This window comes from Bombus vosnesenskii, unplaced genomic scaffold (genome assembly GCF_011952255.1).
Source record: "Bombus vosnesenskii isolate JDL3184/JDL3185 unplaced genomic scaffold, Bvos_JDL3184-5_v1.1 scf7180000013403, whole genome shotgun sequence".
Lineage (NCBI taxonomy): Eukaryota > Metazoa > Arthropoda > Insecta > Hymenoptera > Apidae > Bombus > Bombus vosnesenskii.
The window spans coordinates 51,010-66,616 of record NW_022883026.1 but is presented as its reverse complement, the minus strand read 5'-3'; the positions used below and the strand labels follow the sequence as shown (position 1 = coordinate 66,616).

General features: G+C 30.3%; 3 protein-coding genes across 4 annotated transcripts; 2 read left to right on the top strand and 1 right to left on the bottom strand.

Moving 5' to 3' along the window:
- The first annotated feature begins 311 nt into the window (after positions 1 to 311).
- Positions 312 to 6,478, top strand: LOC117237848 (AP-1 complex subunit beta-1). 2 transcript variants are annotated; one of them, XM_033502224.1, is made up of 12 exons: positions 312 to 467; positions 842 to 1,005; positions 1,611 to 1,781; positions 3,049 to 3,075; positions 3,176 to 3,421; positions 3,501 to 3,761; positions 3,849 to 4,271; positions 4,342 to 5,026; positions 5,101 to 5,359; positions 5,477 to 5,828; positions 5,906 to 6,097; positions 6,176 to 6,478. In XM_033502224.1, the coding sequence occupies exons 2-12, from the start codon at positions 898 to 900 to the stop codon at positions 6,248 to 6,250; spliced, it is 2,799 nt and encodes a 932-aa protein (XP_033358115.1). In that variant the 5' UTR covers positions 312 to 467; positions 842 to 897; the 3' UTR covers positions 6,251 to 6,478. The 2 variants fall into 2 exon arrangements, with proteins under 2 accessions (XP_033358115.1, XP_033358116.1); XM_033502225.1 differs by lacking the exon at positions 3,049 to 3,075.
- A 291-nt stretch (positions 6,479 to 6,769) lies between these two features.
- On the bottom strand, positions 6,770 to 7,813 carry LOC117237885 (40S ribosomal protein S27). The gene is made up of 2 exons (XM_033502293.1): positions 7,670 to 7,813; positions 6,770 to 7,119 (listed from the first exon to the last, which is right to left on the bottom strand). The coding sequence occupies exon 2, from the start codon at positions 7,116 to 7,118 to the stop codon at positions 6,861 to 6,863; it is 258 nt and encodes an 85-aa protein (XP_033358184.1). The 5' UTR covers position 7,119; positions 7,670 to 7,813; the 3' UTR covers positions 6,770 to 6,860.
- Positions 7,814 to 8,235: 422 nt separating this feature from the next.
- On the top strand, positions 8,236 to 15,524 carry LOC117237908 (E3 ubiquitin-protein ligase UBR2). The gene is made up of 3 exons (XM_033502349.1): positions 8,236 to 8,499; positions 8,802 to 9,019; positions 9,227 to 15,524. Exon 3 carries the CDS (start codon positions 9,259 to 9,261, stop codon positions 14,569 to 14,571), a length of 5,313 nt encoding a protein of 1,770 aa, XP_033358240.1. The 5' UTR covers positions 8,236 to 8,499; positions 8,802 to 9,019; positions 9,227 to 9,258; the 3' UTR covers positions 14,572 to 15,524.
- Positions 15,525 to 15,607: the final 83 nt, after the last annotated feature.

Below are 15,607 nucleotides of genomic sequence, written 5' to 3'. Positions count from 1 at the left end.
ATTTGATACTTTGTTCATATTGTTATGAATTTTAAATATATATTCAAAAGTAGTGTTTCAAATTTTGTAATAATGGGGATTAAAATAAAAATTGCTTCATATTTATTAAAGCGTCTTTGTTCGAAGAACAACTTACTTTTATTTCAAATTTATACATTTTCCAAATAAAAAATCAATTTATAATCTATTAGTTCTCGTTACATACAGAAAAAGTAAAGTCGTTACTTATATACAAGGTAGTCTATGGTTTAAGACTATAGGATGAAACCACGCCGCGTACATATACGACCGTGTCTCCCACCACAAAAGGTCTGACAAATCATCGGATCTGTGTCTACGTATTACATATACGAACGTGATCGTGAGAGTTTTTACTCCATGATTGGAGGGCGTTTTGCTCGTAGAATTGTCAATGTTCTGTCAGTGGATAATTTCTCATATATTTTCGATTGCTTAAAATAGTTAAGGTATTTTAAAAGCAAATATTCTGTTAGTAACATTTCTTAGTAATCGTACCAATTGTCGTAAATGTTAATGATTAGAATTTCATAAACCTCGTAAAACGAAAGCATATAGAAAATAAGGATGTACAAGATTTTTAATTATGGATCGTTATTATATGGTAGTTTATATATTTTTTATAAAAATATAAAGAATACTTTGATTTTTTATTGAAGGTGACAAAATTCTAAATATCTCATATTATAGTTAGTTTAGTAGAATGCTACTATATATACATATATCTTGAACATTGATCCAAGCTATGGTTTGCTATATTGAATTCTTATTTAATTTTCACACGATATTATTGCATTCGCAGTACATCGCTATTTGTTTTCAGAGTGTTGATTTAATTATCAACAATATTATTGTGGAAAGCTCTTTCAAAAATCTAAAATGACAGATTCAAAATATTTCACTACTACTAAGAAGGGGGAGATATTTGAACTTAAATCAGAGTTGAACAATGACAAAAAGGAAAAAAAGAAAGAAGCTGTGAAAAAGGTGAGTTAATTTATTGTTAAAATGTCCTAATTATTCATAATTTTGTATAAAATGGAAATAAGTTACAAGCAATAACAAAACATATGACAATTTCATATTTTTTCAATTAAACGTTTATATTTCATGAATAGTTGAGTAGTTTTATGCAGCATTGGTATGCTTTTAAAAGGCAATATATTTTTATAAAAGGTAAGTCATAAAAATCATTGTTAATATCAAAATATTTTGCTTTAGACATTTATAAGTTATAAACATACAATTTTTTTTGGTAAATCTGTTTCATGCTGACCAAAGAAAAGGATGAAGTAAAAGCATACAATAATTTCTCAAATTTGAGAAATTTTAATAATACTATAGTATATGCATTACATTAGACAGTACATTTTAGGCATCTTCTTTCTACAAGAACACAAATCGACAATTAATTGTTTGAAATATTCATTTTTATTAAATTAAGCATAAATTATAGTGGTATCTTTACTTAATTAATAGCAATATTATTTTAACAATTAATCACAGTCAGTATAGTTATTTTCAACTTTATTGTGAATATTTTTTTATTACTTATTTATTACTTATTCAAATATAATATTAATTATGTTTAGGTAATTGCATCCATGACAGTGGGTAAAGATGTATCAGCACTTTTCCCTGACGTGGTCAACTGTATGCAAACAGATAACTTAGAACTCAAAAAGCTGGTGTATTTGTACCTGATGAATTATGCCAAAAGTCAACCAGATATGGCCATTATGGCTGTCAACACATTTGTTAAGGTAATGTAGCTTAAAAACTTAATAAATACTTACTATGTTTTATTAATGCACTTTTACCCTCTATATATTTTAATGACACTTGGATGATGTTGAGAGTCTCTGTCTGCAAAGAGGCAAGCTGGAAAAACTTTGTGTAGTAATTCTTTTTAAGTTCTAAAAATTTTTCAAGTAAATTTGACATTAATTTTGCAGCCTGCCTCACATCATGTACAGACCGTGCTTTGCAAATTACATCAGTTTGCACAGAGCTGTCTGCGTTATGGGACGGAATGTATTATTTCTTTTTCTTAATGAATTGCTTATTTTTCAAAGGGCACGAGACTGGAATTTGGCTGAATGAAATATGGCACTCATCTTAAATATCTTAAATTACATAAGAATATATTAATAATCTTTTTATTGGTTTGTGAGTTGTTACCACCAAATTCCAGTATTTTTCTTCAGTTAAGCATTGAAAATAGGAATGGAATTATAACAGTTGTAATATTTAGCAAAATTATTAAAAAATTCACTGAAGGAGCTCACAATATATGTGTTAGTTTTTTTTAATATTAATGCACTAATATATTTTATGCTGATTTTCAAAATTGAGCATGGAACTTTTTCTACAAGCCATAAAAATGTTATTTATATTTAAACAGCTTATAGAAAAGTTGTATAATAACACAGCTATATATAATTATATTTAGGACTTAATTGGTCTTACAAGAAGATTAGATGTAAAATAATCTCAATAGTAGAATCAAAAATTTATTTTTTAGATATAATGTTTACCGTGTAAACAGCATGAATAAACCAGTTCCTTAAATGTCCATTTTATATGTATGACTGCATTATAAATTGCTGCTTGTATGCAGTGCATATATTTACACTATCTGCACGCAAAGTGTTTTGTTCTTTATACAAAATTTTAATCTTCATTGATAAATGTAATCAGTGTTAAAATTAATATTTTATAATGCAATTACTATGAACACTTTGATGTATACATTTTTAAATGTTTGAATAAATATCATGTAACATATTCTTATGTGCATGACACTGAACTCTCTTAATGTGAAATTTATAATTTAATCTTAATTTATAAATCGCTATAAAAAGTAAAGAACTATAAACAGAAAAATCTTAAGATGAATATCTCGTGCTCTTTAAAAAATGATCAGTTCTGCATCATATTACATTAAATGGTTGATAAGTATAATATTTAACAATTAATCAAAATGGTGACGGTGACCAATTTGACCTTTTTCGTTCTGACACGCAAAAGGAGCTAGCGACATCTCCGATGACAAAGGTACCATACCACTTTCTACTTCGTTAAAATTCATGGGTTGAGATAGATAGCCACTGCTGTGACTAGACTTGAATCCCTGGCTTGCCCGATTTTTGCGCAGGATTGCGAGGACCCAAATCCGCTGATCCGAGCATTAGCAGTTCGCACAATGGGTTGTATACGCGTGGACAAGATTACTGAGTACCTCTGTGAACCACTGCGAAAATGCCTGAAGGATGAGGATCCATATGTTCGTAAAACTGCAGCTGTTTGTGTGGCCAAGCTTTACGATATTAACGCAGCATTAGTTGAAGATCAAGGCTTTCTGGATCAATTAAAAGATCTTCTGTCTGATAGTAATCCCATGGTAAATAACTTAAATTTATTTCTCACTTAGTATCAACATAAAAATCATTATTTATTATTCCATTCAATTTTTATATTAGGTTGTTGCAAATGCAGTAGCTGCTTTATCTGAAATTAACGAAGCAAGTCCTAGTGGACAACCTCTAGTTGAAATGAATGCACAGACTATTAATAAATTATTAACAGCACTCAATGAATGTACAGAATGGGGTCAAGTTTTTATTTTAGACTCCCTTGCAAATTACTCACCAAAAGATGATCGTGAAGCACAAAGCATTTGTGAACGTATTACTCCTCGTTTAGCTCATGCTAATGCAGCAGTTGTTCTATCTGCTGTTAAGGTGTATATTTAGTGAAAAATTAATATTTATAGTTAACATTAGAAATGATTATTTCATTCTTTAAAAATAGGTTCTTTTCTTATATAGGTACTAATGAAATTAATAGAAATGTTACAATCAGAATCTGATTTTGTTGGCACATTAACAAAAAAATTAGCTCCACCCCTGGTAACTTTACTTAGCTCTGAACCCGAGGTGCAATATGTAGCATTGCGAAATATAAACCTTATTGTACAAAAACGTCCAGATATTTTAAAACATGAAATGAAAGTTTTCTTTGTTAAATATAACGATCCTATTTATGTTAAACTTGAAAAGTTAGACATTATGATTCGTTTAGCTTCCCAAGCTAATATAGCTCAGGTTTTATCCGAACTGAAAGAATATGCTACAGAAGTTGATGTGGATTTCGTACGAAAAGCTGTGAGAGCTATTGGTCGTTGTGCCATTAAAGTTGAACCATCTGCTGAACGATGTGTTTCAACTCTTTTAGATCTCATACAAACAAAGGTATTTCAAAATATACTTAAAACAATAATTATTAGTTTGGATGTTCTTATACATATTTTTGTTGTATTAGGTAAATTATGTTGTTCAAGAAGCAATTGTTGTTATAAAAGACATTTTCCGGAAATATCCAAACAAGTACGAAAGTATTATTTCAACTCTTTGTGAAAATTTGGATACACTTGATGAACCTGAGGCGCGCGCATCTATGATATGGATTATTGGAGAATATGCAGAACGTATTGATAATGCAGATGAATTACTTGAAAGTTTCTTAGAAGGATTCCATGATGAAAATACACAAGTTCAATTGCAACTACTCACAGCAATTGTTAAATTGTTCCTTAAAAGACCTACGGATACTCAAGAACTAGTTCAACAAGTTCTTAGTTTAGCGACTCAAGATTCTGATAATCCTGATTTACGAGATCGAGGATTTATTTATTGGCGATTACTTAGTACAGATCCAGCAGCTGCCAAAGAAGTTGTACTTGCTGAGAAACCTCTTATTTCAGAAGAAACTGACTTGTTAGAACCAACACTACTAGATGAATTAATATGCCATATTTCAAGTTTAGCTTCTGTATATCATAAACCACCTACTGCTTTCGTTGAAGGTAGAGCAGCAGGTACTAGGAGATCATTGCCTGCTAGAAGTAATTCAAGTGAAGATTCAACTCAACATAGTGCACAACCTCATGCTCAAGTTATTCCTGCTCAAGATTCTTTAATAGGCGATCTTCTTAGTATGGATATTGGTACACAAAACTTTTATTGCTTACTAGTATTTCCATTGACCTTATAAATCGTGTTACATTAAATTGTGTTGTAGGTGGTTCAACTATGGTCACTCCAACACCAGCTCCTCAATCAGGATTGGGTTTAGACTTATTAGGAAGTGGCTTAGATGGAATTTTGGGTGGGACTGATGCTGGAAGTAGTGCACCTGTTGTGTCTCAAACTACTACTGGACTTCTTGGTGACATATTTGGTTTTAATCAAGGTCCCACTTCTTATACAGCACCTAAAGTTAATTGGTTACCTGCTGAAAAAGGCAAAGGATTTGACATATGGGGAACATTCTCAAGGAAGTAAGTACAAAAGACATAAATATTTATTTATTTATTATATATATTTTTATTTATTTTATAATGAGAATAAGACTAATATGTTATAATAAAAATTTATTTTTATTTATTCTACAATAGAAATGGACAAATTAGTATGGATATGACATTTACAAATAAAGCAATGCAACCTATGGGTTGTTTTGCAATACAATTAAACAAAAACAGTTTTGGTTTAATACCAGCTGCATCATTGCAAGTACCAAGTCCTTTAAATCCTGGTGCTAGTATAGATACTAGTGTAGTATTATCTACTGCTGGTGCAGTGCAACGAATGGATCCCTTGAATAATCTTCAAGTCGCAATAAAAAATAATATTGATGTGTTTTATTTTGCTTGTATTGTTCCCATGAATGTATATTTTGCAGAAGATGGACAATTAGATAAAAGAGTATTTCTTAGTACATGGAAAGATATACCAGCACAGAATGAGGTATTAGTTTCCTTATCTATATTGTCATTAAATTCTCTAGCACTTTTTAAATAAGTGGAAACATTTAAATATTTCAGGTACAATACACATTAAAAGGAGTAATGCTGACGGCAGATCAAGTTGTACAAAAAATGCAACAGAATAATGTATTTACAATTGCTAAAAGAAATGTTGAAGGGCAAGATATGTTATATCAATCTCTTAAATTAACAAATACTGTTTGGGTATTAAATGAATTGAAAATTCAACCAGGAAATCCTGATGTTACTGTAAGTTAAAACCTAGATCTAAATTTTTGTAGTTTTTATCTTTTAAAATGTTTAATAATCAACTTATTTCAATTACAGTTATCTTTGAAGTCTCGTTCGGTAGAAGTGGCACCAGGCATATTTCAAGCGTATAATGCAATCCTGCATTCTTAAATAGTAAATTAAACCATTTGACATTAAGTTATATCATATTTCACGCCTTAATCCAATAATTTGTTTATATAAATCATTTTTATGTATTATTGCATATAACTTATCCAGCTAGAAGTTATTAAAAATATTTGTTCATATTTTATCATAAATAACAAATTTAATATACTGTTAAACTTATCATAAATGGATGTAACTCAAAATAAAAAAAAATTGTGTTAATTACCTATATTTATCGCATTTTCTATATAAAGAAGGGGACAAAGAAAGGGGAGAAAATTCAAATTCGATTTTCTCGAAAACAAAGCCTCAAACGAAAAATTTTTATTCTATATTTTCGACTTCTTTTTTTGCGTAGAATCACCCCTTTTCCGCTTGTACCACCAGTTACCAACCACCCTGTATAACTAAGCTCACTCTTTTTCTTTTAAACTATATGCTTCAGCTTCAAAATTATTGAAGAATAAGATTGTTTTACAGTTCTTATCACAAACAAAGCTGGGATATAATAAATAAAATTAATTTTGTTAATTTTTACAATAATTCTGTTTATTTATTGAATATAAAGAGAAATGTCTGTGTATATCATTATGTTGCCTTAATCGTGGTTACATTAACATTGGACCTTTCTCCTAAATGAGCAACCTTCTGTTAAACGTGCTTTGCCACCTGTAGATGTGCATAATATTGTACGACATCCATCACATTCTACCGATCTCTGTGCATGTGAAAAGATGGTTTTGATGGCATAACATCCAGGGCATTTCACATCCATAAAATAACTATTTGGTTTTTGTACAAGTCTTTTTAATTTGTGCTTCCTTTTCTCTTCAGCTGGACTTGGATGAAGAAAATCTTTAGCAAGAGGCATTCTGCAAAAGAATTAAGTTATTATAAAATATAAATTTTAGATTATTTTTTAGATTTATATTATCAAATAAAATGTTCTATGGTACTTTCACGATATGGTGCAATACAATAAATAATTATATTTTGATTTGAAATTTATATGTCTTCAATTTTTAAACAAAAACTAGATTTAACTTGAAAATATAAATATCATGTACTCTATGAAACTTTACTTGTTGGTATTTAGATGCTATATGACAAGTTACAGGATATAATATACACATTCTAGTACTGTTTACCAACGTTTATCTGACATATAATTTCAATTTAATTTTAACAATCTTTAATTTAATCTATAGACAGCAAGTGAAAACTTTAAACAATTAATATTAAATTATACTATATTTGTTACTCCATTTATATTTAAATAGTTACAATGAATATTATCAGTATGCGAATTGATGCTACATAAGTGTACATACTAATATAATAAAATAAAGTAAAAGTAAATGATTCCTTCTGTTATACCCATATAGAATATAATTTAATATTTAGTCTGACACCCTTACTTACGTAATTGCTTTCGTACTTCGCTTTAAATTCAATAATCACACTCTTCACCACGTGTTTCTGCAACAACGTTATGAACTGAAAAGGACACAGACCGACTGATTTTACACGAGCAAATTCCCTATTAATGATTTACTGTTGCCAACTAATTAAATTTATATTACTCAGTCGTAAAAGAAACTAAAAGGTAATATAGTCTGTCCAACGAGATAAGGTAGTAAATATAAATAGGATTTGATTGCAATTATTGGCTGCCGACTAGTGACATTCGAGTGTTACGCAAAATAAAAATGACGAAATTTTCTGGGGCTTTTGCTAGATTAAAGTTAGATATAAGTTTAGTTCTAAAATAGAGTAAAATTAAAAATACTTATTAATATTGTTTGCAACACTTTTTTTGTGATATTTTGTTCATTTAAATAACCCTTTCAACATATTAAAGTATAAAAAAAATCGGAGATACTGACCAAATTACTAACTATTACCAAATATTTAATATATTTCTAGCCAATTTTTTGGGCGCTGCAGTCAAGAACAAATATTAAAACGGAAGCATATCTAACATATATATGATTTCAGTCTCTAAACTTCATAGGCCATCTTGTGCATTGTTCAATTTAACTGTGTAAAAGTATTGCTTATCATTTCGTTTTGAAATGTCAAAACTTGGTTGACTGATATCATCAAATATCCACGTCTTCAACGCGAACGATTATCATAAAGCGACTGCTGTCAAGCACTGTGACGCACGTAGTTGAAGGATCACATACAGATTTTGTGTAACAAAGAACTTTTCAATATCTTTTATTAACCTTGGCCTGGTCATCATAATAGTAAGTATCGTCTTCAAAGAAAGTTAAAAATAGTTCGATTTAACGAAAAGTTTAACTACACCTATAAAATAGTTTTTTAAATTGAAATGTTGTTCGCTCTGCATAGTATATAAAATTTCGTAACATAGTGTTTAATTTTTGTCTATTACGAAACTAAAAAGTTTTCGATTTCTCGAATTATTTAGACATTTGATTTGATGAATAGGCAGTTAAGATTAAGTGCAATTTTGTAATTGAAGAATACTGTTATACCGTATAGAAATTTCATGGACTATAAATCGTTGGTAACCTATCACTTTCAGATAATGATTAAATAGAAATGAGAACATTATGTGAAGTAGTGAAATTGTATCAAATCACATAATTTATATGGACTAAGATACATTGAGTAATAAAATTCTGTGAATGATTTTGATCTATTCAATGTTGACATGTTGGATCAAATAAGAATGTAAAGAACAATGTACAATGCATCTACTTTATGTTGATACATTATATCAAGAACTGTGTTGATTCTATGGTTAGTATAACTTTTATCAAATTTATGTTTTTAAAATAAAATTTGAAAATTCATTATGTTTTACATATATGTACATAAATTACAATATAATATAAATATTTAATTATAAAATTATATTAAATGTAAAAGTATATTAAATTTAATATTAGAACTTTTAATATTAAAGAATATGCATGAAACTTTAATCCACAATATTTATCATTTCAGTACACATTGTTTTGGCAATTTAAATTACAATAATGAGTAGTGAGAATTTACAAGAACATCTATATCAAAATACTGAAGATATGGAGCCACCACCATCTTTGTCTACTTTCCAAAATTTTAGTCATTCATGCGTAAATGTATGGATGGAAAAAATGAATAAAGGAATACTGTCATGTACCCATTTTAATGAGCATTGGAGAGTCTGGGTTCCACGGATATATAGTCCACAACGAAATACCAATTGTCTAGATTGGGTTTTTGATGAAGAAGCAGCAAAGAAAGTACTTTTTAATACTTTAAAAGAATTTATTTGTAATGGAGATCCAAATATTGTACTAAAAGAACTAAGTCAAATGGATAATGTGATATGCGGTAAAGTGTTCAAAATGGGTGAGGCTACATATAGTTGTAGAGAGTGTGGTGTGGATTCAACATGTGTCTTGTGCGCAGATTGTTTTAAGCAATCAGCTCATCGTAATCATAAGTATAGAATGGGTACTTCTAGTGGTGGAGGATTTTGCGATTGTGGAGATATAGAAGCTTGGAAAAAAGAACCATTTTGTAACACACATCTAGCTGGAATACAAGCTAAAGAATCTCGTGGAAATAAATTACCTGGAGATATAGCAGAAAGAGCAGTAATAACTTTTGAGGCAATATTAAGATATTGCCATACAATGTTATCTTTGGAACATACAATTGGATTACCTCCTGATTTGTGTTCTAATAATACAGCAGATGATGATTATTGTATAGGAGATTATTGTACAGTTCTTTTCAATGATGAGACTCATACATTTGATCAAGTAATTAGTACTCTTATACGTGTTATGCATTGCTCACAAAGAGACGCATTAGAGTTTGTAACAAGTGTTGATAGGGATGGTAGAGCTGTTGTAAAATGTGCAGAATTCCATGAGTGTAAAGAATTACAGAATGATATTGAAAAATTCACATCGCGACATAGCAATCGAGCATTAAAAGTACTTGTAGTTCATGCTCATGTAATTGCTCACCAAATATTTGCTATGTTACTTTTACATTGGTTACAACAATTTATAAATCCCTGTGAAAGTTTTAGAGTGCTTTTCAGTAATGTTGCGCTCAATACAAAATTACCAGTTATTTCCATTGTAGAAGGTATACTTATGAAAGATTCACAGTTATGGAAATCTGCAAGAACAGCATGGCACAGATTACTAATGTCTGGAATGCTTATGGAATATGAAAGCAAAAGAGCTCTAGCAATTGTTTTTACATATAATTATGGTTCTATTATGAAAGATTACATAAGAGATGATCATGATCATTCATTTTCTATTGTCTCATTCTCTGTACAATTATTTACAGTTCCAACATTAGCGCATCATCTTATTGCACATCATGATGTACTGTTTATCTTATTAAACACGTTTATTTCGGAAAGTTCACGAAGATGTAATGCAGCAGGAAAGTTGGAATTTGAAAGAGATACTCCTAATACTTCATTTAAAAGAGCTCTATATATGCTCCAAGATTTACGATATTTACTAAGCTCCAAGCCAGATGTTTGGACTGATGAATTAAGAAAAAGCTTTTTACAAGGACTTTCACTTTTGCTCACATTACTTAGCAGTATGCAATGCATGGATTCTGTAGTGAGACAAGTTGGTCAGCATATGGAATATGAACCTGAGTGGGAATCTGCATTTAATTTACATATTAGACTATCTCCAGTTATTAGTCTTGCATTACAATGGTGTGGTTCAGATCAAATTGTTCTAATAAAAGCTTTTCGGTTAGTTTTAAGAAAGCTATATGAACAGCCAGGACATGAGATTGGTCCACCTCAAGTGAGAGAATTAGCAGATCATAGTGCAACATGTCTCCAATATGATGTATCATCTGAACCAGTATCTATACATCTCCCACTTTCCAGATTTTTAGCAGGTCTTTTTCCATATCTTGAAATGCATGACTTACATTTTCAGTGTGCAGAGTTTATCAATCATACAAAGCCAACATTAGAACAGATCATAGAACCGGTATTAGCAACTCAAGTAATGATTGCACAAGTACATAGTGGTATGTGGAAGAGGAATGGATATTCATTGTTGAATCAGTTATATTTTTATCACAATGTTAAATGCCGTTCAGAAATGTTAGACAGAGATATTATCTTGCTTCAAGCCGGAGCATCTTTAATAGAAAGTAATGAATTTTTGATCCATGTTTTAAATAAATTTAATCTTTTACAATGGGCAAGTTCAGACTTTGATGTAAATGCTGTCAAATATCTTGAAGATGAAAGTATCAGGCAAACTTTAGTTGAAGAATTTCTAGGATTACTTATAACAATAATAGGAGAAAGATATGTACTTGGAGTTGGACAAGTTACTGCTGATGATATTTTGAAAAAAGAAATCATTCAACAATTATGTATTAAACCTCTTTCTCATTCAGAGCTTAGTAAAACATTATCAGATGATACATATTTGGAAACTGAAATGGAAAAGGTAATACAAGATATTGCAGATTTTAAAAAACCTTCACAAGTATCAGGAGGGAAAGGCGTGTATGAACTAAAACCTCACTTATATTCGGAATATAATGTATTCTTTTATCATTATACAAAAGAGGAAGTAAGTAACTCTGAAGAAACACAACGAAAACGAAGAAAAGCTTTAGGAGAATTACAATGTTGTCCACCTCCTAAACTTCCTAAATTAACAGAAGTATTTAGTTTAGTAACTAATTTATTACAATGTGATGTTATGTTACATATTATGCAAATTGTATTAGAAAGAGCACTTAATTGTAAACCTCGTAGATTTTCAGAATCACAAGTACATAAAATTTTACATCTTATTGGGTATGCTCTTCAAGAACAAGAATCTGGTTATTATCCTTTTTTTGCTTTTACAACAAGGGCTGCAAAGTGGAAAATCTATAAATTGTTAGAAGGTTTATCTAGTACTCCACGTATAGAAGCTCATAAAGATTTATTAACATGGATTTTAACAAGATACAGAGAAGTTGCTGGTAATACTCCAATGGATGTTAGTACAACACCTACTGCATCACGTACAGAAAATGTTGAAACTGATAAAGAATGGAGAACAAAAATGGCAGCAGAAAAACGAGCAAGAATAATGGCACAAATGGCTGCTATGCAGAAACATTTTATGAAAAAGAACGCTGAATTATTTGAAGAAGCAGCTTTAGATGTGAATAAATCTAATGACCAAGACTCTAGTATGAATTCAAAAAAATGCCCTCAAAAAATACCTGTTGCTGTTGGTATTGGACAAACATCCAGAATATCCGGCGAAGAAACTTATAAAACTTGTATTTTGTGTCAGGAAGATCAAATTGTAACAGCAGCTGGTCAAGCAATGGTGTTAGCTGCATTTATTCAACAATCTACAGTTCTCTGTCAACACAGGGCTAACACTAATGAACCTGATCCATTATATCTTTCTGCAAAGCTCGGTGCATCACCACATATTGGTACTTGTGGTCATGTAATGCATGTTAATTGTTGGCAAGAATATTTTAACAATGTTCTTGCAAAAGAGAATAGAAGACCATTCCGTTTGCGACAACCGGCAAGTTTTGATGTGGAGAAACATGAATATCTTTGCCCACTTTGCGAATGTCTCAGTAACACTATTTTACCTCTTTTACCAGCTTTAAGAACATTACAACCAACTCCTCAAAATCAACCTGAACTTGATTTTCGTACATGGTTGGAGGCTTTAAGTATTACAATGCAAGTTAGATGTGGATTAAGTGATAATTTACATAGACCAAAATGTATTCAAGACGAACACGATCCGACATGTCGGTATTGCATAATGCCAGTTCCATGTCATATACAAGCTATTCGTAATCAACTTGGAAATGTAGAAAATATGTTTGAGTTAAATTATAATCAAACTGGTCCATCCATTTCAGAAAATTTAATATCTACAATTCAACATTTTGCACAAGCAATATACACAAAAGAATTTGGCACCGAACCAGATGAAGATGATGAAAGAGTACCATTATTAGCATGGAAATCAACAGCATACAGTATTCATGCTATAGAATTTCTTCTCCGTGACATGAACAAACCTTTATTAGGTGCTTTATCATCTAGACAAAGAGACAGTCTAGAAGGACTTGCAAGAATTTCTGCTGTATTGGGATCTAAATGTCAATTACGTACTAGTACAAAAGTGACATGGACAGATAGGGATATTATCCAAAATAATGCAATTTCTCTTTTAACTCTATTGTTAAAAACTTCACCTGAAGGCCCAAGTATTTTCGATTGGGATCCATTTGGAATGCTTATTCCTTTAATTAATTCATTTCCTAGTCTTTTTTGTACAAGCTTTAAGGCTGTACCATCAATCATTACTGGTGGAATATTTGAATTTTATGCCTTGCAGCTTATATTTATATCCCTAATAGTAAAAATATTATTAACATCAGACTTTAATGAAGAGATGGATGTAGATAACCCAGAGACAACTGAAAATACATTCTCCGAATCTATCTTAACATTGGCTCAAGTTTTAAACATTAATGTTGGCACTCAAGTAGTTGCTAATATATGGAGACGAGTCACAAACGCTTCTTTGCCTTTTCTTAGATGTTGTGCTCTCTATTTTCATTACATATGTGATGTTCCAGCACCAGAAGAACTAACTAAAATAGATGGAGCTACATATGAAAATATCTGTGCATATTTGGGATTACCGACAACATGTGATGAATTAGTAAAGCCAAATTTAGATATAATTATAAAATTAATAAATATTTGGAAAAGTCATCCCACTGTTCAAATGCATCTATCTGGTGCTAGTACAGTCACAATAATAAAAGAACCTTTGAAAGTTAACAGATTAGTGGAGCTTCCAGAAGATTATAGTGAGTTGATAAACATGATATCGTCGTTTACGTGCCCAAATAGCGTCCGTGAAGATTCTAAAACACCGACGCTGTGCCTAGTATGTGGCGAAATGTTATGTTCTCAAAGTTATTGTTGTCAATTTGAATTGAACGATGCACTGGTCGGTGCGTGCACATATCACGCAAGTAAATGTGGAGCTGGAGTAGGATTATTCTTACGAATACGAGAGTGTGAAATTCTTTTCCTAAGAATCTCGAATCGAGGATCGTTTGCTTGTCCGCCTTACCTGGACGAATATGGCGAAACAGATCAAGGTTTACGAAGAGGGAATCCACTTCGACTGTGTCATGATAAATACAGGCAACTGAATCAAATGTGGTTAGGGCATGGGCTATATGAATCCATATCAAGGGCTATTGAATCTTCAAGTAGTCCTATGTCAACCCGGTGGCAGCATCTATAACCATTCTAGGATTTTTATGCTCTAGCCTGGACATTTAGTTATGGATACTAAATCTATATTTAGCAGAAGCAGTCATAGCAATAAATACTATGATTGTTAATTATCTGTTTGATCATCGAAAGAAACTGATGAAATTATTTATTTTGATGATACAGTGTGGATGGCTTTGTATATTTAAAATGATTGGATGTTATTCTCGTTGCAATGTCCTTTTAGATTATTTCAGAGTTTACGGAATTTTCTATTATTGTGTAAATTAGATATAAATTTCTTATAATTATTGATAAATGTATGAATATTGTTGCTTGTAGAAATTAGTTTGTAATATTATTTGAATAATTGTCACATTGTTTACAAAATTCTAGGATCATATGAACAATCGAAATTGTATAAATGGAAAAAGTTTCTGTATTAGCTATTTTAAAATACTACTAATGATAAACATCACTTTTTGTGTCATTTCACATAAATTTCATAAAATACATTAAAATCATTTTATGTTATAAATTGTTAAATGCTTAAAAGAATCAAGTATATACAAATTTGAAAGTTATTGCAGTAATTAAATATTTATTTCAGTTTTAGAATTTCTTAATCAGCAATGCAACACATACACACACACATAGATAAATGTTGAAAAATCATAAAATATTAAAATTATTTCCGTAAATTCAAATAAATACTGTGACATAATATTTGTTTTCTCATTGCTAGTCTTTTAGTTTATTTGACATGATAAAATATATAACTTGATGACACCTGCATCTTGCATAAGATTAATTTTTTATATTAATTAAATTAGTTTCTTTTACATCTAATATTGCAATGAGTTAACTTGTATATTGTACAGTTACTTAATATAAATTTATTTATGTATAGGTTTATAATATATTTACATACGATATATATAAATATTACTTATATTCTGGATCAGTTCAGTAAGTTTAGAATCCTTAATTAATAATACCGCCAGAAATTGCAATTATAATTATTTTCAATTTTGCTTATATGCAATAAGTTTTAACAAATAGCATTA

Excerpts from the sequence above, each read along its gene's own strand:
- LOC117237885 (XM_033502293.1), bottom strand. The coding sequence starts at position 7,118 with ATGCCTCTTGCTAAAGATTTTCTTCATCCAAGTCCAGCTGAAGAGAAA.
- LOC117237848 (XM_033502224.1), top strand. The coding sequence starts at position 898 with ATGACAGATTCAAAATATTTCACTACTACTAAGAAGGGGGAGATATTT. Across the intron at positions 3,422-3,500 it reads TGTCTGATAGTAATCCCATG|GTTGTTGCAAATGCAGTAGC; the intron begins GTAAATAACTTA and ends TTTTTATATTAG. Across the intron at positions 4,272-4,341 it reads TAGATCTCATACAAACAAAG|GTAAATTATGTTGTTCAAGA; the intron begins GTATTTCAAAAT and ends TTGTTGTATTAG.
- LOC117237908 (XM_033502349.1), top strand. The coding sequence starts at position 9,259 with ATGAGTAGTGAGAATTTACAAGAACATCTATATCAAAATACTGAAGAT.